The sequence below is a fragment of the Cervus canadensis genome, chromosome 21 (genome assembly GCF_019320065.1).
Source record: "Cervus canadensis isolate Bull #8, Minnesota chromosome 21, ASM1932006v1, whole genome shotgun sequence".
NCBI lineage: Eukaryota > Metazoa > Chordata > Mammalia > Artiodactyla > Cervidae > Cervus > Cervus canadensis.
In genome coordinates, this window is record NC_057406.1 from 57,996,238 (window position 1) to 58,019,505 (window position 23,268).

Below are 23,268 nucleotides of genomic sequence, written 5' to 3' on the forward strand. Positions count from 1 at the left end.
AAAACCAGGAGGAGACTCTTCTTGCTGGGGCGTCAAACCCTGGGAAGGGCAATAGAGCAGCCCCTGTTACTTCTCCTGAATCCCAACAATCCTACCTCTCTATCTCCCACTTTCAACCCTTTTGTATTTCTGGTCTCTTGTTGCTAGTTCCCCTGCCTCTCCTTTTATTCTGCCCCCAGTGACTTCTTTAGTTCAAAGTAAGTGGTGTCTGATGGGAAGGGAGTTGGGGGAGAATGGATACATATGTGTGTATGGCTGAGTCCCTTCACTGTCCACCTGAAACTATCTCACCACTGTTAATCAACTGTTCCTCAATACAAAACAAAAAGTCCATAGTATGAAATAATAAGAGGTTTCTCCGTCGGCCCCCGCCCTTTCTCTAGTCCCCCTTCCTCCCTTAATCCAGGCTCCTCCTCTCTCCCCATCTATCACCTACAATCACCCCTTCCCTCCTGTGTTCAGCTGCAGAAATGCCAGTTTCCTAACCCTCAGCTCCAACAATTTTGTCTCACTCTCCTTTTTCCCCTAACAAGGTGCCTCCGCACCTTGACCCTGAATGTGTCCCTGGACCCTCACTGCTCTGGGGGTGGTGGAGCTGGGTCCTCTTGCAGATGCTTATAGATCTGGGTGAGCTCCTCCAGCTCCCTGACCCGCTGCCGCAGGTTTTCAGCTGATATTGCCTTTGCACCATTATGCAGGTGCATTGACTCCTTCACCAGGAAGCCCACATCCACCAGGAGGAAGACACCTGCAGTGGCCGCACCCACAATTCGGGCTCCTTTGGTAACTGCCGAAGCCGTGCCTTTGAAAGCTGCCTTTACCTGCTGGATGGCTGGGGCTGAGATTCTCCCAGGGCTCACGAGGATGTTTGCATTGGCTGCAGAGTCAGGGTTGGCTTCACCTGTCTCCATAGCATGGATATTTCTCTCAAGGTGTTTCTCAGCTTTTGCCAATTTCTCTGTTATGACAACAATGTGGGGATTGCTCTTGAGTACCTCTAGGAGCACCTTCCATTTCTTGACACCAATTGATATCAATGGACTGGCTTTGTTTTCTGCTGATGACCTACTTACATGTTCCACGATTCTGGTGGACACAGTGGTCACAGCACTCGCTGCTCCCAGCCCTATCCCAGTGACTGAGAGTGCCATACTGGCCCCGGCTGTCACGGGTGCCAGAGCCAGGCCAAGGATGGTCAGGGCACCAGATAAAGTGCCGGTGCTGTGGGTCACCACATTGGAGATGGTACAGTCCCTGTGGACTTTGTCTACATTGTCTGCAAGCTCCCGGAGCTTGCTTACGAGCTCCACCAGCTGCTGCATCACCCGAGGAAACTTCTTCAGAAACTTCCTCCTGTCCAGCTGCTCTTTTGGGAGTGTTTCCTGGTCCTTCCCAGCCAAGTCTCTTTTCAATTCATTCAGATGTTCGTGTAGTGCATTCTTGTCTTCCCTGTAACATGAAGGTCAAGGGGTTAGAAAGGCAGAAAATTCTATTCTGCATACATACAGAGGTAGTACTATAAATTGATTAGAAGAGAAATTTACAAAAGTAAAATTTCATCTTTCAACATTAAACACAGGTTTTATACCTTGTAGATGCTCCATACTTCTTCAATCCTCTAACAGAAAAACAAAAGTCACCTTAGGATACTCATCACTTAAGAGAGATATTTGATGGAATATCACTAGAAAGAAAATTCTTCCCAACAATCTTTTTAAATGTTAATACTGATTGAATACCTACTCTGTATCAGTCATTATGGGAAGATCGTTGCATGCAAGAGCTCAGTATCCTCACAATAAAACTGAACAGATGATGAAGCCAAGGCAGACAATAGCTCAGTAACTAGTCCAAGGTCACATAACCTGCCACTTCCTTACAGGTTTCATCTTTTCTCAACCTGAGGATGTTCAATGCCAGGAAATGACAAGGAGGAAACGTTCCTCATGAGATACTGAGAAGGAACATCCTCGATCCCCACCATAGGGTCCTGCTTGGAGGAGGTGTGCTTGCTAGGAGAAACCTATTCTGGTGCCGCGGGGTGTGGGTGACCTTCCTGACACACCGATCCACCTGTGGAGGTTACCTGGACAAACCAGCCTTCACCTCAATTTTCCTCAGGAATTCAGTCAGCAGGAGAAGCAGTTCCTCTCTGCTGAGTATGTCCCAGAGACACTCAGCGACATCCTCAAAGAAGATCTCAGTATCTAGATGAAAGGGAATAAGGTTAGAAGAATTTGTGAAGAGAAAAAGGGAAAGTGTTAGTCGCTCAGTCCTATTTGACTCTTTGTGACCCTGTGGGCTGTAGCTCACCAGGCTCCTCTGTCCATGGGTTCTCCAGGCGAGAATACTGGAGTGAGTAGCCATTCCCTCCTCCAGGGTATGTTCCCAACCTAGGGATAAAATCCAGATCTCCCACATTGCTGGTAGATTCTTTACTGTCTGAGTCACTGGGAAACCGCAGAAGATTTCATGGTGGATCAAAAATGGTATTTGGTAGCTTTTTTTTTTTAACCCTGTGTAACCTGGGGGAGGGCTCACAGATTTTGACAGTCCACTCTAGAACAGGTGTCTAGGTCACCATGGCAACAGAAGTTGAAGAGAGCTATTTGAGCTTTTTAATTTCACCGATCCAAAGTGCTGAAGCTCCAGTTGGATGTTGCTGTACCAATTCTGGAAGACCACCAGGTTCTAACAAAGTCCAAGCATGTGTTGTAAACCCAGTGGACGTATATATTCACTCTAGCACTCACAATATAAAACCACTTCTACCTTATACACCTAGCTAAGATATGGCTGGGATGGTAGAAGCTGCTGGAGAGAATGTATCTGCTTTCAAGAAAGGTGATATTCACTACCAGGACGATCTCTGGGGGCTTCGCTGAGTATGCTCTGGAAGCCCATCACACTGTTCACGCACTTCCCCAAAACCTGGACTTTAAACAAGGAGCTGCCATCAGCATCTCATGTTTTACTGCTTATCGAGTCTGCTCCACAGTGCCCGTGTGAAAGCTGGAGAAAGTGTTTTGGGGCTAGTGGAGGAGCTGGAAGAGCAGCAGGCCAAATGGTTAGAGCTTATGGCTTAAAGATTCTGGACACAGCTACTACTGAGGAAGGACAAAAGATTGTTTTGCAAAAAGGAGCTCACGAAGTGTTTAATCACAAAGATGCTAATCATATTGATAAAACTAAGAAATCTGTTAGTGAAAAAGAGTTGATGTGATTATTGAAATGTTTGCTAATGTCAAACTTAGCGGAGATTTAATCTTTTTGTCACAGGGAGGACCAGTAATGGTTTTTCGATGCAGAGGTGCTATTGAAATAAACTCACAGGATCCATGACAAAGGAATCTAGCATAAAAGGAGTAGCTCCCCTTCATCCTCCAAGGAGGAATTTCAGCAGTTTGCAGCAGCCCTCCAAGCCGGGATGAATTGGTTAGTTGAGACCAGTAATAGGTCCCCGGTATTCACTGGAGAAGGCGGCCCAGGCTCATGAAGATATCATTCACAGCAGTGGGGCTACAGGAAAAATGATTCTTCTCTTAAAATCATTAATCCTTCCATTGATTTCCTGTGTAATTAAAAGGTTTCTTACCTTAGTTTTAAGTACATTCCATTGCTCTGCTTAGCAATCATTTGATTCAGTGAGTTTGTTCTATTTAAAAAAACATTTATCTTAGGATTCATAGACGTTGGAGTACAGTTTATTTTATAGCTGGGAATATTCTTTATGCCTTCTACCTGTCATCAAGGAATAGTGGGAAATAGGATGTTAATGGTCACTTGGCATTGGAGGACATTATAGGAATTCCTAACCAATGCTTATCATTAATTCCATACCTTTGACTAAAACATGCTAATTCAAAAGAAGACTGCTTAATTCCCAAGGCTAGTTCTCTTTACAAAGGTTCTTTAGTCTCTGATTAACCCAGAACTATACTGAACTGTGACGATTCTCTGAACTAAATGAGACCCCTTTTCTAAACTAATCTCATCTAGATCTACTGGTCTCTCAAGGGGCAAGATAAACCATGATTAGAGAAATCTGTTAGTTTTCCAATATTCCCCAATATTTTATGCTATTCACTAGGTTAATCATTGACTACCAATGATCCATGTATTCTCTAAGGACATCAGCCTTATAGTTGGGCTTCCCAGGTGGCGCTAGTGGTACAGAATCTGCCTGCCAGTGCAGGAGATGTAGGAGATGTGGGTTTGATCCCTGGGTCAGGAAGATCCCCTGGAGAAGGGCATGGCAACCCACTCCAGTATTCATGCCTGGAGAATCCCATGGACAGAGGAGCTTGGCAGGCTACATACAGTACCTAGGGTTGCAAAGAGTCGTACATGATGAAACGACTTAGCACATCAAGTGCAGAGTTTCCAAATATATATGTATTGGTTGTTTCAACTTGTTTCTGGCTGCATGAAGGCCTTTAAGTCACAAATGGTGGTTCAAGCTCCTCCAAGTACCACATCCTCTCCAACTATTACTTGGGGTCTCCTGGATCATAGATCCTCAATATGAGGGTAAGAAGAACATGCTGCCTCAACAGCTTAGGGTCTGTGTCCCTGGCCAGCTCGAAGCAGTCTAAACAGAATTGCCACCCCTTGTCCCTAGTAGCCATATTCTCCTAAATGAAAAGGGGGGAAATAAAGGTAACAGACAGGGAGGAAGGACAGGGGTCCCCAAGTGGGAGGAGGAAATAAACTGCTAGTGGCACACGTTTTTCCCCCCTTATCTCCATGAGATTAAAAGGTTCCTTGTAATCCTGTGTTGCCATGATGACACTTGGTGCACCCTGAACTTAACTTTTTCTCAAACCTTGAGCTAACCAATGTTTATTTCTCATGGAAATGTTTTTCTTAAGCTGTGTTGATGAAACTATTCATTTGCTTGGAAATCTGCCTTTCTTCAAGATTCATGTCAATTGTTTTATGGCCAGAGGTGAGTCCACTTGTGCCATTCTATCTCAAAATGCATGCTGTGGGAGAGGAGCCTGGTGCAACACTCTCTGTCTGAGGCATTTCTTTTATCCAATTAGCAGCTTGCTATCAGGTATAAAACCACTAGACCATTCAGGTATGACCTAAATCAAATCCCTTATGACTATACAGTGAAAGTGAGAAATAGATTTAAGGGATGAGATCTGATAAACAGAATGCTTGATGAACTATGGAAGGTGGTTCATGACATTGTACAGGAGACAGGGATCAAGACCATCCCCATGGAAAAGAAATGCAAAAAGGCAAAATGGTTGTCTGAGGAGGCCTTACAAATAGCTGTGAAGAGAAGTGAAAAGCAAAGGAGAAAAGGAAAGATATTCTCATTTGAATGCAGAGTTCCAAAGAATAGGCAGGAGAGATAAGAAAGCCTTCCTCAGTGATCAATGCAAAGAAATAGAGGAAAACAACAGAATGGGAAAGACTAGAGATCTCTTCAAGAAAATTAGAGATACCAAGGGAACATTTCATGCAAAGATGGATTCGATAAAGAACAGAAATGGTATGGACCTAACAGAAGCAGAAGATATTAAGAAGAGGTGGCAAGAATACACAGAAGAACTGTACAAAAAAGATCTTCACGACCCAGATAATCACGATGGTGTGATCACTCACCTAGAGCCAGACATCCTGGAATGTGAAGTCAAGTGGGCCTTAGAAAACATCACTATGAACAAAGCTAGTGGAAGTGATGGAATTCCAGTTGAGCTATTTCAAATCCTGAAAGATGATGCTGTCAAAGTGCTGCATGCAATATACCAGGAAATTTGGAAAATTCAGCAGTGGCCACAGGACTGGAAAAGGTCTGTTTTCATTCCCCAAAGAAAGGCAATGCTTAAGAATGCTCAAAGTACAGCACAATTGTACTCCTCTCACATGCTAATAAAGTAATGCTCAAAATTCTCCAACCTAGGCATCAGCAATACATGAACCATGAACAGGCAGATGTTGAACCTGCTTTTAAGAAAGGCAGAAGAACCAGAGATCAAACTGCCAACATCTGCTAGATCATTGAAAAAGCAAGAGAGTTCCAGAAAAACATCTATTTCTGCTTTATTGACTATGCCAAAACCTTTGACTGTGTGGATCACAATAAACTGTGAAAATTTTGAAAGAGATGGGCATGCCAGACCACCTGACCTGCCTCTTGAGAAACCTATATGGAGGTCAGGAAGCAACAGTTAGAACTGGACATGGAACAACAGACTGGTTCCAAATAGGAAAAGGAGTACATCAAGGCTGTACATTGTCACCCTGCTTATTTAACTTATATGCAGAGTACATCATGAGAAACGCTGGGCTGGATGAAGCACAAGTTGGAATCAAAATTGCCGGTAGAAATACCAATAAACTCAGATATGCAGATGACACCACCCTTATGGCAGAAAGTGAAGAGGAACTAAAAAGCCTCTTGATGAAAGTGAAAGAGGAGAGTGAAAAAGTTGGCTTAAACTCAACATTCAGAAAACTAAGATCACGGCATCTGGTCCCATCACTTCATGGCAAATAGATGGGGAAACAGTGGAAACAGTGTCAGACTTTATTTTGGGGGGCTCCAATCACTGCAAATGGTGACTTCAGCCATGAAATTAAAAGACACTTACTCCTTGGAAGGAAAGTTATGACCAACCTAGATAGCATATTAAAAAACAGAGACATTACTTTGCCAACAAAGGTCCATCTAGTCAAGGCTATGGTTTTTCCAGTGGTCAGGTATGGATGTGAGAGTTGGACTGTGAAGAAAGCTGAGCACCGAAAAGTTGATGCTTTTGAACTGTGGTGTTGGAGAAAACTCTTGAGAGTCCATTGGACTGCAAGGAGATCCAGCCAGTCAATCCTAAAGAGATCAGTCCTGGGTGTTCATTGGAAAGACTGATGCTGAAGCTGAAACTCCAATACTTTGACCACCTCATGCAAAGAGTTGACTCATTGGAAAAGACCCTGATGCTGGGAGGGATTGGGGGCAGAAGGAGAGGGGGACGACAGAGGATGAGATGGCTGGATGGCATCACCGACTTGGTGGACATGATTTGAGTAAACTCTGGGAGTTTGTGATGGACAGGGAGACCTGGTTTGCTGCGATTCATGGGGTTTCAAAGAGTCAGACATGACTGAGGGACGAACTGAACTGATCAGGTATATAATGCCTTGCTAAAAGCTAGGAAGGGGGCACTCTCTCTGTCCCCTTCTGAAGTCTATGTTAGAAGCTTTCTCTACCCAATTTACACTTCAATTAAACTCTATTTCAAAAAAGCTCTGAGGGATCCAGCCTTGTCTCTGGCTCCGGATTGAAGTCTTCTCCTTGGAGGCCAAGGATACCAGATATTTGCTCGCAGCTCATGGAAGTAACCTTTCAGAGTTGTATCTATGTGTGATGGTGATCATATATTTTCATTTAAATTAATAAACAAAGTTTATGCCTTAAAAATGATCTGCTTTTGTTATCATAATATGATAACTCCAACAAATTCTAGCGCAAAATTTTAAAAAAATGCTCTTTAGTATAAATTGTTAAAATTCATCTTCCTGAGGAGTGGTCACCTGGGCACTGTTGGTAGAGTCACCTGGGTCATGGATGGACCTGCTTTTCCCGCCCTCAGCCTCCAATTCATATGTTGATGTTTAACCCCCAGAGACTGTATTTGAAGGTTGGGCCTTTAAAGAGACAACTGAGGTAAAATGAAGTCATAGGTGTGAGGCCCTAATCCAATAAGATTGTTGCCTTTATTAGAAAAGAAGAGACCAGATTCTCTCTCTTCCTGCCCCCTCCTCCAGAGGAAAGGCCATGTGAGGACACAGTTAGAGGGCAGTTAGAAATTGCAAGCCAGGTGGAGAGGTCTCACCAGAAACCACCACTAGTTTGAATATCTTGGACTTCCAATCCTCCAGAATCATTATCTAATACTGGGATTTAGATGTCTTCAGGAACCTACAGTTGTAATTTTTAGAAAGAGAACGAGGGCTTTCTAGGCAGTACAGTGGTAAAGAATTGGCCTGCCAATGCAGGAGTCACAGGAATCATGGGTTTGATCCCTGGGTTGGGAAGATCCCCTGGAATAGGAGATGGCAATCCATTCCTAGTATTCTTGCCTGGAAAATCCCAAGAACAGAGGAGACTGGCGGGCTACAGTCATGAGGTCACACAGAATTGAACAGGACTGAACAGATGAGCACATGCACACACACAAAGAGAGAGAATACAGGCCAGTGTGTTTGTGAGTTACTTCTAGCAGAGACTGGCAGCACCCTGCAAATGAATGCTTCGTGTTTTGGCAGTGAAACAAAAGAATATTCACATTAAATGGGATAAAGAATGTAATGAAAATAATTAACCTCAGATCACTACAGGGCAAGATCACTGCTGAAATGAGTTACCAAAATCCCTGTGTGATTTCAGGGATCTAGAGGTTATGGAACTGAAGGTAAGATGTAGGCACTAGGATATATATGTATATATATGGGGGGGCTGGGACACGATGTAAGATGTGTTTCCTGGTACATGAACACACAGAGGCATTATTCTTATTTCACAGAAGAAGAAAGTGAGACAGGAGAAGGGACAACCCAAGGCCATTGAGCAGAAAGCTCAGAGGTGGAACCCAAGGTCAAGTGTCAGACACTTCTTGGACATGACTTTCAATCCTCCTTATTTTAAACTCCTGTGATTTCTTCATTCTGCGACTAGGGATTTTCCCAGCTAAAATTTGGTGGTGAGTATGTTGCAGCTGGAGGAGAGCATGGCAACCCACTCCAATATCCTTCCCTGGAGAATCCCATGGACAGAGGGGCCTGGTGGGCTGCAGTCGTGGGGGTCGCAAAGCGTCGAGAACGACTGCGCAGCTAAGCAGAGGCTGCAGCAGCACACCGCAGCACACACAGAAGGAGAAGTCCAGTGCTGATCGCATGAACTTATAGAACATTGTAAACCAATGTGACCTCATCCTAAAAAAGGGTTTAGTCTCACTCACCATTGAGTGAGACTGCCATGTGAGAGGATCCTAATCAGAGACACTCAGGAAGGGCAGGGGAGGGGATCAGCCAGGTGGAGGAGGGGTGGACACAGATGTGATCCTGTGAACAACCTGGTCACCCTTCCCCTCCAGGTGGGAGGTGGCACAGGCAGACTGGGGTTCAGTTCACTGTCCGCGGACTCTTGCAGAGCGGCTGGGTGGGCGGCAGGGTGAGAGCTGAAGGAATGGTGCCTGAGGTGATGCCCCAGGGTCTGGGAGCAGGAGGAGGCTGGGCCAGGGAGAAGGCAGGAGGAGCTCCAGGGACCCTGGATGACCTCCCCTCACTGCCCTGCCTGGCCTTGGGGACTCTCTCTGCTGTCCCCCTCCCCATGGGCTGTCCTGGCCTCACTTCTGAGTCACTTGCTAGAGGGCAGTGGGGGAGGAAGTGAGCACCTAGCAAGTGGATCCCCAAGGAGAGGACTGGGAAAGAGGCTCTGTGGACACACTCGAATTGGGGGAACTCCACGTGTCCCCTCTGGGGGAGCTCCAGGGTGCTTATCCATCCTCTTCTTGGTTCTTGATTCCTCTGTATGTTAACTCTGCCTGGAGGAACCACCCTCAATTCTGGGTCACATGTAGGAACTGGCCAGAAAAGAGGCAGCTGCCTAGCTGAGCAGTCTCCGAGGTTTGCTGAGCTCATGATGGCAGCAGCAGGGTCTCAGAGATCTCCCGTCAGCTCCTTGTTTCCGTCAGGCTGGAAGGAGGAGTGACCTCAACCTTGGGGAAGAGAAAACAAAATGTGGACTCGATCAGGAGTGAGCAGTGGCTTCAAGGAGCAGTGAGGGTTGAGGTCTCTGGTGAGTTCCCCTGGGACGGCCACCAGTGCCAGCGGGGACTTAACCTAGCGTGGTTCTCTGTCTCCTGGGCTCTGTAGGTCACTAGTTAAGGAAAGTTACTCATCTCCATCCAACTTCGTCCAAGTCATAGCCCTGTTATCCTATTGGGGTACAAGGAGAAGATAATGACAAAGGAGACAGCCATCTGTGAAGTTATAGGAATAATAAAACCTGAGATGGATGAACAGATAGGAAGCAATACTCTAGAAATTACATGAGGTTGGAGCAACTCCATTACTAACTGGTAATAGGTGATGTTGATCCAGTGTCTATGACGTGCAGGCTCCTGAAACTAATCTAACTTTGGGTCAGCCCAGTTTTTCACACTGGTGCCAGAGCCTGGACTTGAACCCAAGTCTTTCTGATTCAGATCCCAGGTTTGTGATGACTATGCTCTACTCCATTTAATATATGAAAATAATTACCTGAGGATATATGTTTATTGGTAAATGACTCTTCTCATTCTAAAGTGATGTTTTGCCCCCCAGGCTCGAGTCTGCCTTGACAAAGTCCCTGGTGGTGCAACTCTGACAGCCCAGGTCTTCCTTGCTTCTGCAAGAGCCTTTATCTCCCAAGGGCCTGGAGCCCCACCAGCCCCAGCCCACTTCCTATATCCCTGCCCTGCCTGGCTGAGGACCCTGAATGGTGCCCTGTCCTCTCTGCTGTCCTCTCCTGACTACTGGAGTTTAGGTTGTCTCTAATACTTTGTGTAAATAATAAGAACATTCTCCTTGTATTAAACTTCACTCACATTTGAGACTGTTTCCTTAAGCTATTTCTAGAAGTACAATTACTAAATCACAAGGCATCAATACCTAAAACATTTTCATACCTAGAGCCACAGTGTTATGCAAATAAACTGTCATAATTTATGTTTGCACTCTTAATATATGAGGGTGTCCATCCTTTCAGACTTTCCCATTCTCAGTGGTCTTTAAAAAAAAACAAACTTCATGTCTTCATATATATAAAAATTTATTTTGGTTCTGTATGTGATTATCTTGCCATGGGAGAAGAGGAGGGAAAGCAGATGTTGATTACATTTAGCTACTGTTTTCAGAAGGCAAAAGAGCCTTTGTCAACTCCTCCTCCTGAGACCTGACTGAAATGAGAGTAAAGGTACTTAGAGGTATAATAACAGCTGCGGATAAGAGTAACTTGTGTTTGTGGTCATCGCTCTGCATTGGTGTTGGCTCTGAAACTTTACATATGATAACTTGTATGTTATTCCATTAACATTTGAGATGTGTACATTGTATCCCCATCTACAGATAAGGAAGCTGAAGTACAGAAGTTTTATGATTTGGCCAAGGTCAGACGTCTTGCCCCTGGTAGACTGGATTCCTCCCCACTCACTGGGCTCAAGAACCATAGCCTCCTTCTTCTCCCTCTGCTGCTAATAAAAACAAGCATGGGGGCAACAGAAGACCAGAGTGTTCAAGAAATGTTTGAAGGCTCACTGGATGGAGAAGTGATAGCTGAATAAAGAGGAGTGCAGGAAAGGGAGAGAAACAGGGAGCGTGTTCACAGGAGAGAAGACTGGTCTGCTGGGCAGAGCCCCAGAGAGGGGGCAAGATGAGAGGAGGCCGAGGGGAGAGCAGGGGACAAGCTCACCAACCCCACATCCCATCCTATATTCACAGCAGCCTTCACTCTTCACCAGACTTTTAGAAGGTTGCTTGAAGTTGAGGTGCAAGGAAAAACAAAAGGTGGTGTGTTTGTGTAATTATGGAGGAAGATAAAGGATACCCACAAGAGAGATAGACGTGGGATCCAGGAGTCAGGAACATCGAGCCAGCCAGAAGGGAATCCAAGGATTCCTGCTGGGCACACATCAGATTGAGAGAGAAACCAGTCCAGAATGGGATAAGAAGTCCAGAGTCTGTAGGGACAGGGGACTTGGTATCATATGAGGCACAGTTGGAAAGAAATGGAGGAAATGTTGAAGATAAATAGTGCAAGGGTGAAAATGAAGCCAATTAGAAACATCAGGAAAAAAGAAAGCTCTGCCCAGAAGAATGTGCAGCTTTTTGGTACAAGTTAGCTCTTAAAAAAATGTGTTAAAATGTCACAAATATGTAAACTCTCTTGTTTGATTTTTTAAAAATCTAATGTAAATTAATGTATGTCCAAGTCCTGGTTTTCTCATTTTGATTATTTTGGATGCTGTTTTAAAACTGAAGTACTGTTGATATACATAATATCTAACAATTCAGTTAATCAATATAAAAACTAAAATACATTTCTAGAACTTGGGAGCTGAGGCTCTGAAGGGAAGAGTTGTTTACAAAACTAGGAGTAATGAAATAGTAGCTACAGTTGAGAGTATAACAAATAAATATGCAAATAAAATGTTTAGAAGTGCAAAGCTTCCTAATAGAGGATATAGAATTAGAGAAATAATGATATAAGCAGAAGATGGGGAGAGGTATAGAAAAGAATAAAAACAAATGAAATCCTTATTTTTCCTAGTAAGAAATAAATAAATAATATACAAATTTTCAAGTCAGAAAATGAAAAATGCAACACCTAATACTGATTCGCTGTTGTGGTTGATGACACCCCACTATGCACCAGGCACCTTTCCAATTGCTCGGTATGAATTCACTTGTTTTTAGTTCTCACAACAATCCTATAAGAAAGGAAACCAAAGCCCAGAGAGGTTAAGTAAATTACTCAAAGCACACAGCTAGTGCTGAGTCAGAATCCAAGTCCAGATTCCTGTCTCCTGAGCATGTTTTCACACGATTCCACCTCCCAATTTAGTAATATCATTTGTGTGTTAATCACTCAATGGGTCTGACTCTCTGTGACCCCGTGGACTGTAGCCCATCTGGCTCCTCTGTCTATGGAATTCTAGGCAAGACTACTGGAGTGCATTTCCATTTCCTTCTCCAAATATAATTTAAAGACATTGATTAACTATCTAAAGAAATAGCTGGTTTAGAAAAGGCAGAGGAACCAGAGATCACATTGCCAACATCTGCTGGATCATTGAAAAAGCAAGAGAGTTCCAGAAAAACATCTACTTCTGCTGTATTGACTATGCCAAAGCTTTTGAGTGTGCGGATCACAACAAACTGTGAAAAATTCTTAAAAGATGGGATTACCAGACCACCTGACCTGCCCCCTGAGAAATCTGTATGTAGGTCAGGAAGCAACAGTTAGAACTGGACTGGAAACAACAGACTGGTTTCAAATCGGAAAAAGAGTGCGTCATGGCTGTATATTGTGACCCTGCTTGTTTAACTTATATGCAGAGTACATCATAAGAAACGCTGGGCTGGATGAAGCACAAGCTGGAATCAAGATTGCCAGGAGAAATATCAAGAACCTCAAGTATGCAGATGACACCACCCTTATGGCAGAAAGCAAAGAAGAACTCAAGAGCCTCCTGATGAAAGTGAAAGAGGAGAGTGAAGAAGTTGGCTTAAAACTAACATTCAGAAAGCTAAGATCATGGCATCTGGTCCCAACACTTCATGGCAAATAGATGGACAAGCAATGGAAACAGTGACAGACTTTATTTTGTGGGGCTCCAAAATCACTGCAGGTGGTGATTGGAGCCATGAAATTAAAAGACACTTGCTTCTTGGAAGAAAAGTTATGACCAACCTAGGCAGCATATTAAAAAGCAGAGACATTACTTTGCCAACAAAGGCCTATCTAGTCAAAGCTATGATTTTTCCAGTAGTCATGTATGGATGTGAGAGTTGGACTATAAAGAAAGCTGAGCTTCGAAGAATTGATGCTTTTAAACTGTGGTGTTGGTAAAGACTCTTGAGAGTCCCCTGGGCTGCAAGGAGATCCAATCAGTCCATCCTAAGGGAAGTCAGTCCTGAATATTCATTGGAAGGACTGATGTTGAAGCTGAAACTCCAATCCTTTGGCCACCTGGTGAGAAGAATTGACTCATTGGAAAAGACCCTGTTGTTGGGAAAGATTGAAGGCAGGAGGAGAAGGGGATGACAGAGGATGAGATGGTTAGATGGCATCACCAACTCAATGGACGTGAGTTTGAGTAAACTCTGGGAGTTGGTCATGGACAGGAAGGCCTGGTGTGCTGCAGTCCATGGAGTTGCAAAGAGTTGGACACGACTGAGTGACTGAACTGAACTGAAAGAAATAGATTTTCCTTGGGAAAGATGAACCCTCTGTACAAATTGATTTTTTTTAACTGTATGCACTTAGGATTTTGATTGTTTTAACTCTAAGACTTCTACTAGTGAAGTTGCTCAGTAGTGTCCAACTCTTTGCGATCCCATGGACTATAACCTACCAAGTTCCTCCATCCATGGAATTTTCCAGCCAAGAGTACTGGAGTGGGTTGCCATTTCCTTCTCCAGGGGATCTTCCCAATCCAGTGACTGAACCCAGGTCTCCCACATTGCAGGCAGATGCTTTACCATCTGAGCCACCAGGGAAGCCCTAAGACAGCAGAAGTCACTTTATAGTATTCAGTAACCCACAAGAAAGGGGTTATTTCAAGCACCACGACCTTAAGGATGATGGAAGCAGTTGAATTAAGTGCCAACAAGAAATAGGTGTGACTCTTGCTGTGACAACTGTCAGTGCAGGAGGCATGTTCGTGTTGATGAAACCAAGTTCTCTAGAAAAGTAGGCAAGAAAACAGGGGTAAACCAGAATAATGAGAGTGAACTGTGACCTTCAACAGATATTGTCCAACAGCATCTTGCCCACCCACATGTGCACCCATGGGCTTCTGTCCATCAAAGGATGCAAGATAACTTGCAGGGAAGGCATCTACAGGCCGGCATCTCTGTTCCTGCAAAGGCAAGGATGCTCTTGAAGATGTTCAGAGAAGTGGTCAGAAGGGCACCCACATATAATAATAATAATAATAATAATAATGAAAGGTAATGTTACTATAAATATATTTCATTGGGCCTTGTTCAGTCTGTGAAAGGCCATGAGTTCATAATAATAATCAAATCAGAGGACTTTAGATAAAGTATGATCAAAAAGGAAGACATAGAGTTGAAAAACTGCACTAGTGGTAATGCAGGAGATGAAAAATGCAAGAGATGTGGGTTCAGTCCCTGAGCTGGGAAGATCCCTTGGAGAAGGAAATGGCAACCCACTCAAGTATTCTTGCCTAGGAAATCCCATGGAGAGGAGCCTGGTGGGCTACAGTTCATGGGGCTACAAGGAGCTGGACAGGACTGAGCTGGTATCTTTCTTTTCTTTTCATGGTGTAAAGAAGAGCAAGTTTAACAGGAAATATTTTGTTGTGAAATAAATTTAATAAGAAGAGCTGTCTCGAAGTCTGTGGGGATATTCCCTTCTGTTTATTCACAGGAATGTTTATAAAGGATTGAGAAAGAAAGAACCCCTGACATCCCAAAGCTGGCCTGGTATCACAACAGGGTGATATTGTTTTCTTCTTGAATGTAAAGGCTCTCATAGAACTCCAGCCTCACACAGGGTCACCCCGAGAGCAGGAGTGAAGGAGACAGCAAGCACGCATCATGCGCCCTCACCAAGGAAACACCCCTCCCTTGGCTGAAAAGCATGACTGCTCCTTCTCTACCAATTGCACCTTTCTCCTCGCTCTGGTCCCCAACGCCACAGATGGAGTTACTGAGACCCACACTGGTAGAACTGACCCCTGTTCTTGGCAGCACCCAATCTAGAGTTGCCCCATGTCTTTAGAGCCTCCCCCAATCCCCTCCCCTAAGCCCCATCCCAGGATCTATCTTTCTAGCACCTTCTCTCTGTGATGCCCAGGGTTGTCCCTCAGGAAGAGTAACCATCAGCTTGTCCACTAGCGAGTGTGCCTGGTGGCAGAGGCTAGAGGCACTGACCTTGTGGATGGGAGAGTATTCACAGAGGAGGCCTGCCTCCAAGCAGGTGGGAGAAGAGAACTGGCTGCTCCCCTGCCTCCTTCTTTGCCTCAAAGCTGCAGGATCCCAGGAGCCAGGGCAGCCAATTGAAATCATGAAACATGAGAAGGAAAATTCAAGCCAGAAAGAAGAGGAGGGCTCTAGCAGAAGGGCCAGCTCCTGGATGAAGCCAAAGAATTGTAAATGCATCATGACCGTGGACTTATCCTTTTGTCCTTCCCTCCCACTCTTGTCCTGGTCCTGACCCTTGTCTTGGGACTCAGCTGGGTGGATGTTGGATGGTGCTCCCTTCTGCTTGATTTCTATCATGGGCGTCTTCCTCTGTTAGCCTCCAGGTCACTTCCTGGAAAGGCTGTTTCTGGGAAAAGGGAGGACTGTGGGGAAGCCTGTCCCCGCCCAACCGCATGGCCAGACACAGAGCCCTTCTCTTCCTGTGGGCAGACAGAGATTCTACCAAACATCTCCCTCCACGTGGTATAGCTCATACTGTATGGGCAGGGACAGGAGGGGTAAAGGCAGGGTCAGATTCAGAGTCCTTAGCCCATCACCAGGCCCTCCTGATGCTCCTACTCCTGTCTTCCTCACCCTCCTGACTCCACAGGGCCTGGTCCAGGGGCCTGGAGGACTCCCAGCTCCCTGGACTCTGATTCCCCCTCAGCCTCCAGGCTTTCACTCAGGTTGCTCCTCCCTCTGCAATGCCTTCCCCACCTGCCTCACCAGGTGAAATGTTACCTGTAATTAGAGTTCCCACTCCAAAGCCTCCTCCCCCTGCTGCCTCCCCCAGTTCCTCTCTAGGCCCCCCCTGGAATCTTGCACTTTCCTTGTTGTGGGTCTATTTGTGTGGAGTTTCTTCAGCTCCCAGCACTGGGCAGTTTCCCTGTCTCTTCTCTGCTGCTCCTCCTGCTCCAGGGCCTCCAGGGCTCCCTCCACCCTCCCGGGCACAGCCTGGCTAGAATACGAGGTATGGGACCCGTTACTGGGACATGAAGCAACCAGCTTCATGAAGACACAGCACCACACTTCTTTTACCTGTGGTGGAGTACTTAGATTTGTTTTCCTTGTCTGTCTTGATAAAAGTTCTTTCTGATACTGTTATCACATTTCTGAGCGTTTCCATTTATGGTCATCCTGCACTTTCCAGATGATCACCCTCTGCTGGTAAACTGTGATGTGAGACCTACATCATCTATGCTCTATGTCATCTTGGTTTAGGAAAGCTTTTGCAGGAACAAACACACCTGCCTCCACATCCAGGCTCTGCCACTGCTTAACCTGTGCCTCGAGTCATGACCTCACTTCCCTGAGCTTCCATTTCCCTTCTTCTGTAGTGAGGAGCACCCTTTTCTCAGACAGTCATCCTGAGAATGGGGAGATGGGCAGGGCTCCTACTCCCCTGCTTACCCAGGAGTCTTCTTCTGGCCGAGTGTGAACAAGATTCAGTTGTCCTCAGCTCTGCAGATGCAGCCACCTTCTGGCATCTCTGCAATGACCACACAATTATGGGGCCCAGATATACCCAGAGAACCGAAAGGGAACGTGAAAACTTCTTCTCTGAGTTGCTGAAGTTAACAACACCCTGCCCACCCTGGCCCCAACCTGGGCTATTCTCACCTCCTGCTGACCCCTTAGAGAAACAACCCCAGCCCTGACATTCCACGGCCTACTTGACCCAGTCTTCCCTGCCTCAGCTACTTGAAGGAGAACTGTCACCCACACATTGTAAGTCCCTTGGCAAACCACTCCCCCCTCCATGGCCATCTTCCCACCTGCTCAGTCCTCTCCACCCCCATGCAGTCACCAGCCTGTCTGCCTTATTCACCTTTGTTCCACCAGCACATGGTCATACTGCTGCTGCTGAGGGCTATGCCCACGTGGCTTCTAGGATTTGCTCATGCTGATCCTTCTGCCAGGGACGCCTGCTGCAACCAACCTGGCAAAATCATACTCACCCTGTAGAACTAAAACCACACATCACCCCCTCTGAGAAGCCCTCCAGGGTCTCCCCTGCAGAGTCCACTCTCCCCTGCTGTGCTCCCATGGTACCTGCAAGAGGGGCCTAAAGCCACCCCTCTGCCACTCTGTCCATGCCCACCCCCACCCTTTGATCAAGTCCCTCTGGACTTGGTCCTGCTGACAGGGACAGAAGTAGTGCCTTCCTGTCACAGCAACTCACCTGAGGAGGCTCAGCCTTGGTGGTCAAAGCCATTTGGATGGATGCCAAGTTCGTGGGAAGGGCTGAGAGCACACTGCTCCTTTCTCCCCTGGCTTATTTCTACTTGACACAGTTCTGTTTTCTCCAAGTGGAGGACTTTGAGAGGAAGGCTAGTGACCTGGCAACTCAGAAAAGTCTACAACAGAAAACCAGTCTTAATTTCTTTTTGGTTCCTAAGCAAAGAGCCTAGGTGTATCAAGAACTGGGCATGTGCAGACTCTGTGCAGGCAGCATCCACACCATTCCTGTCCACACTCTCACATCAGCTCTAGGAAGTTTCAGCTCCATTTTTCAGAATAAGAAACAGAAGAATAGGACCCACAGCCTGAGAGTCATGCTGCTGGACTGCCGGTGGACTTTTCTCTTTAGCCCCCAGCAGCAGGGGCAGCAATGGGCCTGGATCCCCCCATGGAGGCCCACCTGCCCTGCTTCATCCCAGAAAACGGCCCCGGTCGTCATGGTCACCTTCTCTCAGCTTTTGAGGGAGAGCCAGAGGAGCGATGGGTGGTATTCCAAGAGGACCACACACTAAAGTTGGTGTTACAATCACCCTGGGAATTAGGTCAGCAATCTGATCTCATTTTGCTGATAAGCAACCAAGGGGAGGGGCGAGGTGGGGGCTTTCTTTCCTCAACTCAGGGTAGAAGCCACGATTCAAACCAAGGTAGTCATTTGCCGTTTGTAAACTCTATTCCTTGATTAAAGTTACTTTATGTTTTCAATTTTTTTCCAGTAAACTCCCTCCTACTGATACTTCTCTATTCCACTAGCATGAGCTTATCTGGACAGTCAAGCAAAACCACCATGAGATGCAGAACTCAGCTAATCCATATGTGTGGGAACTATGGTTTACTGCTTTCTCATAAACGTCTCCTGGAATTTAACCTTACCCACTCTCTTCTTTAATTTCTCTTTCCCCCTCCCTTAAGTTAGATGTTCTTTTTTTTTTTTTTTCATGATCTATTACATATTTTATTTATTTTTTTAAATTTTTATTTTATTTATTTATTTATTTTTTATTAGTTGGAGGCTAATTACTTCACAACATTTCAGTGGGTTTTGTCATACATTGATATGAATCAGCCATAGATTTACATGCATTTCCCATCCCGATCCCCCCTCCGACCTCCCTCTCCACCCGATTCCTCTGGGTCTTCCCAGTGCACCAGGCCCGAGCACTTGTCTCATGCATCCCACCTGGGCTGGTGATCTGTTTCACCATAGATAGTATACATGCTGTTCTTTTGAAACATCCCACCCTCACATTCTCCCACAGAGTTCAAAAGTCTGTTCTGTATTTCTGTGTCTCTTTTTCTGTTTTGCATATAGGGTTATCGTTACCATCTTTCTAAATTCCATATATATGTGTTAGTATGCTGTAATGTTCTTTATCTTTCTGGCTTACTTCACTCTGTATAAGGGGCTCCAGTTTCATCCATCTCATTAGGACTGGTTCAAATGAATTCTTTTTAATGGCTGAGTAATATTCCATGGTGTATATGTACCACAGCTTCCTTATCCATTCATCTGCTGCTGGGCATCTAGGTTGCTTCCATGTCCTGGCTATTATAAACAGTGCTGCGATGAACATTGGGGTGCATGTGTCTCTTTCAGATCTGGTTTCCTCAGTGTGTATGCCCAGAAGTGGGATTGCTGGGTCATATGGCAGTTCTATTTCCAGTTTTTTAAGAAATCTCCACACTGTTTTCCATAGCGGCTGTACTAGTTTGCATTCCCACCAACAGTGTAAGAGGGTTGCCTTTTCTCCACACCCTCTCCAGCATTTATTGCTTGTAGACTTTTGGATAGCAGCCATCCTGACTGGCGTGTAATGGTACCTCATTGTGGTTTTGATTTGCATTTCTCTGATAATGAGTGATGTTGAGCATCTTTTCATGTGTTTGTTAGCCATCTGTATGTCTTCTTTGGAGAAATGTCTGTTTAGTTCTTTGGCCCATTTTTTGATTGGGTCATTTATTTTTCTGGAATTGAGCTGCAGGAGTTGCTTGTATATTTTTGAGATTAATCCTTTGTCTGTTTCTTCATTTGCTATATTATCTCCCAATCTGAGGGCTGTCTTTTCACCTTACTTATAGTTTCCTTTGTAGTGCAAAAGCTTTTAAGTTTCATTAGGTCCCATTTGTTTAGTTTTGCTTTTATTTCCAATATTCTGGGAGGTGGGTCATAGAGGATCTTGCTGTGATTTATGTCGGAGAGTGTTTTGCCTATGTTCTCCTCTAGGAGTTTTATAGTTTCTGGTCTTACATTTAGATCTTTAATCCATTTTGAGTTTATAGACCAAAGAATTTCACAATTTGTATGGAAATACAAAAAACCTCGAATAGCCAAAGTAATCTTGAGAAAGAAGAATGGAACTGGAGGAATCAACCTGCCTGACTTCAGACTCTACTACAAAGCCACAGTCATCAAGACAGTATGGTACTGGCACAAAGACAGAAATATAGATCAATGGAACAGAATAGAAAGCCCAGAGATAAATCCATGAACCTATGGACACCTTATCTTTGACAAAAGAGGCAAGGGTATACAATGGAAAAAAGACAACCTCTTTAACAAGTGGTGCTGGGAAAACTGGTCAACCACTTGTAAAAGAATGAAACTAGAACACTTTCTAACACCATACACAAAAGTTAGATGTTCTGACTGACACGTCAGCATTAGTTAGATGCTGTTCTGCACACAGAACAAACCCCCTATCTTCAAAGTCCTTTCTTTATGACTCTAATGTGATTACCTCTGAACCTCCAGGAGGAGGCTTCGTTAACCCTAGAATTCTGGTCTCTGCCTTGCCTTGCTGCTGTTAGTTAAAGATCATGAGATAAATTGTGAATAAATACGGGATCAGTGTTTCTTGGAGAGTGTGCTTTGCTGCGAGCTCCCCCTGCACTGTCTCTCATAATCCTGTGTGTTTGTGAGAATATTCAGTGCAAAACGACCACTTGTATCAGCACTTTTGCCAAGTACTTTGCATGCATGATCTCAGTTTCCTCAGAATAAAATTGAACAGATGAGGAAACTAAGGCAGAGTAACTTGGCAGAGAAACGAAGGCTCAGTAATTTGTCCAAGGTCACATAACCTGCCCCTTCCTTGTAGGTTTCATCTTTTCTCAATCAGAGGACATTCCCTGCCAGCAAATGACATGGAGGAAACACTCCTCCTGGAATCCTGAGGAGGAACATCCTCAACCCCAAACATGGGATCCTGCCTGGAGGAGGTGTGCCTGCCAGGAGGAAACTAGCCTGAGTTGGGAAGGATCTGGGTGAGATTTCTGGCACAATTTTGTGGGTTACCTGGAGAAACCAGCCTTAGTCACAAAGTTCTCACAGGCTTCCTCTTCAGTGAGCAGGAAAGGCAGTTCCTCCCAGTTCACTCTTTCCTGGAAATACCTAATGACAGGCTCAGAAAAGCTTTGGCTCTCTGCTGCTGCTGCTGCTAAGTCACTTCAGTCGTGTCCGGCTCTGTGCGACCCCATAGACGGCAGCCCACCAGGCTCATCCGTCCCTGGGATTCTCTAGTCATGAACACTGGAGTGGGTTGCCATTTCCTTCTCCAACGCATTCATGCATGCTAAGTCACTTTAGTCGTGTCCGACTCTATGCGACCCTATGGACAGCAGCCCACCATGCTCTTCTGTCCACAGGATTCTCTAGGCGAGAATACTGGAGTGGGTTGCCATTTCCTTCTCCATTTGGCTCTCTAGTCGGGAAAAAAAATTAGAAGAAATTATGGTGGAAGGTAAATGGTATTGTGATGTGAAGAGCCAACTTATTAGAAAAGACTCTGATACTGGGAAAGATTGAAGCCAGGAGGAGAAGGGGCCAACAGAGGATGAGATGGTTGGATGGCATCACCAACTCAATGGACATGAGTTTGGGAAAGCCCCAGGAGATGGTGAAAGACAGGGAAGTTTGGTGTGCTGCAGTCCATGGGGTGGCAAACAACAGCAACATAAAGTGGTTAAAGTTCACCTTCCTGGGCAGCAGTCATCTGGAGTACTGCTGATGGACTCATCTGGGGTTATAGGTGGACTGTGTCCACCAGCCCCAAGGGGAACACATGTAAAACCATGGCTGATTCATGTCAATGTATGGCAAAAACCACTACCATATTGTAAAGTAATTAGCCTCCAACTAATAAAAATAATTGGGAAAAAAAGAAAAAAAAAGTTAAAGTCCAGACCCAGTTGTAATGACTGTATTAGAAGATAGGGGCCTTTAAGGCAGTAATTACAGTGAAATGAGGCCATAAGTGTGTGGTCTATTCCAATAAGATTGATGTCCTTACCAGAAGAAGAGTCACAAGATCTCTCACTCTCTCTTTCTATCCCATAGCATGAAGTTGTTAACTTTTCTCTTTTCCTGTGTCACTAAGGGAGAAAGAATCCCAGCTCACACAGAGGGAACCCAGAGCGCTAAATCTGTGTTTTGAATGATTCGGGTGGAGAAACTGAACACCTGGGTGTCTGCATGGGCATTTGAGAACAATAGGACAAGCACCTGTCTGAGGCCAGACACACTTGGTAAGCAGGTGCTTGTATATGACAGCACTGGGCAGGTGTCCCAATTCAGCACGGGGCAGGGATATTGTGGAGGAGGGGAGAGGTTTCCACCTAAACTAACACGTTCCAGGTAGAGGGGACAGCATCACACTCTACAGGACCTGCTATGTGGGCCAGGCCATGGACACCCATTATATTTGATCCTCATCACAATATAAGACAATATTCTTCTCATTTTACAGGTGAGGTCAGGTAAGGTGCTCCACATCACACAGGTGGGAGATGGCAAAGGCCAGATTGGGGTTCAGTTCAGGGTCTGCTGACTCTCACAGATCAGCTGGGCTGGCTTCTGTGGTGAGGCCCAGGGGCTGGGAGCAAGAGGAGGTTCAGACCAAAGGGAGAGGGCAGGAGAAGCCCCGTCTGGCCTCAGGGGCTCCTTCTGCTGTCCTCCCTCCCCATGGGCTGTCCTGGCCTTACTTCTGCATCACTTGTTGGGTGGTGGGGGAAGTGAGCACCTTGGACTTGGCTCCCTGAGCAGAGGGCCTGGCAGAGGGCCTTGTGGGTGGACCCCTGGCTGCTGGGCTCTCCTGACTCCTCTAGGGTCTCGAGGATGCTAATCCGTCCTCTTCTTGGTTCTTGATTCTTCTCTAGTTTATTTCGGCTGTTGGCATCACCTCAATTCTGGGTCATAAGTAGGAACCAGCCAGATAGGAGACAGGTGACTAGCTGAACAGTCCCCCAGATCTTTTGAGCTTATGGTGGCAGCGGCAGGGTCTCAGAGATCTCCCTTAAGCTCCTTCTCTGCATCAGGATGGAAGGAGG

At 45.5% G+C, this 23,268-nt stretch overlaps 1 protein-coding gene and 1 pseudogene across 3 annotated transcripts; one reads left to right on the forward strand and one right to left on the reverse strand.

The window, feature by feature from the left end:
- Nucleotides 1–369: 369 nt before the first annotated feature.
- LOC122424038 (apolipoprotein L3-like) lies at nucleotides 370–23,268 on the reverse strand. Of its 3 annotated transcripts, XM_043441646.1 has the most exons (4): nucleotides 17,888–18,245; nucleotides 17,116–17,194; nucleotides 2,087–2,207; nucleotides 370–1,449 (listed from the first exon to the last, which is right to left on the reverse strand). In XM_043441646.1, exons 1-4 carry the CDS (start codon nucleotides 17,918–17,920, stop codon nucleotides 573–575), a joined length of 1,110 nt encoding a protein of 369 aa, XP_043297581.1. In that variant the 5' UTR covers nucleotides 17,921–18,245; the 3' UTR covers nucleotides 370–572. The 3 variants fall into 3 exon arrangements, 1 of the variants encoding a protein (XP_043297581.1); XR_006264278.1 differs by lacking the exons at nucleotides 370–1,449; nucleotides 2,087–2,207; nucleotides 17,888–18,245 and adding exons at nucleotides 9,496–9,731; nucleotides 22,962–23,268; XR_006264277.1 differs by lacking the exons at nucleotides 370–1,449; nucleotides 2,087–2,207; nucleotides 17,888–18,245 and adding an exon at nucleotides 9,496–9,731 and having other exon boundaries at nucleotides 17,116–17,231.
- LOC122423833 lies at nucleotides 2,487–3,629 on the forward strand (annotated as a pseudogene).

Coding starts and splice junctions, on each gene's coding strand:
- LOC122424038 (XM_043441646.1), bottom strand. CDS start 17,920: ATGGCTTTGACCACCAAGGCTGAGCCTCCTCAG. Junction 2,208..17,115: donor GGCCAGAAGAAGACTCCTGG/GTAAGCAGGGGA, acceptor CCTTTCATCTAG/ATACTGAGATCTTCTTTGAG. Junction 1,450..2,086: donor GTGAAGGCTGGTTTGTCCAG/GTAACCTCCACA, acceptor TTCATGTTACAG/GGAAGACAAGAATGCACTAC.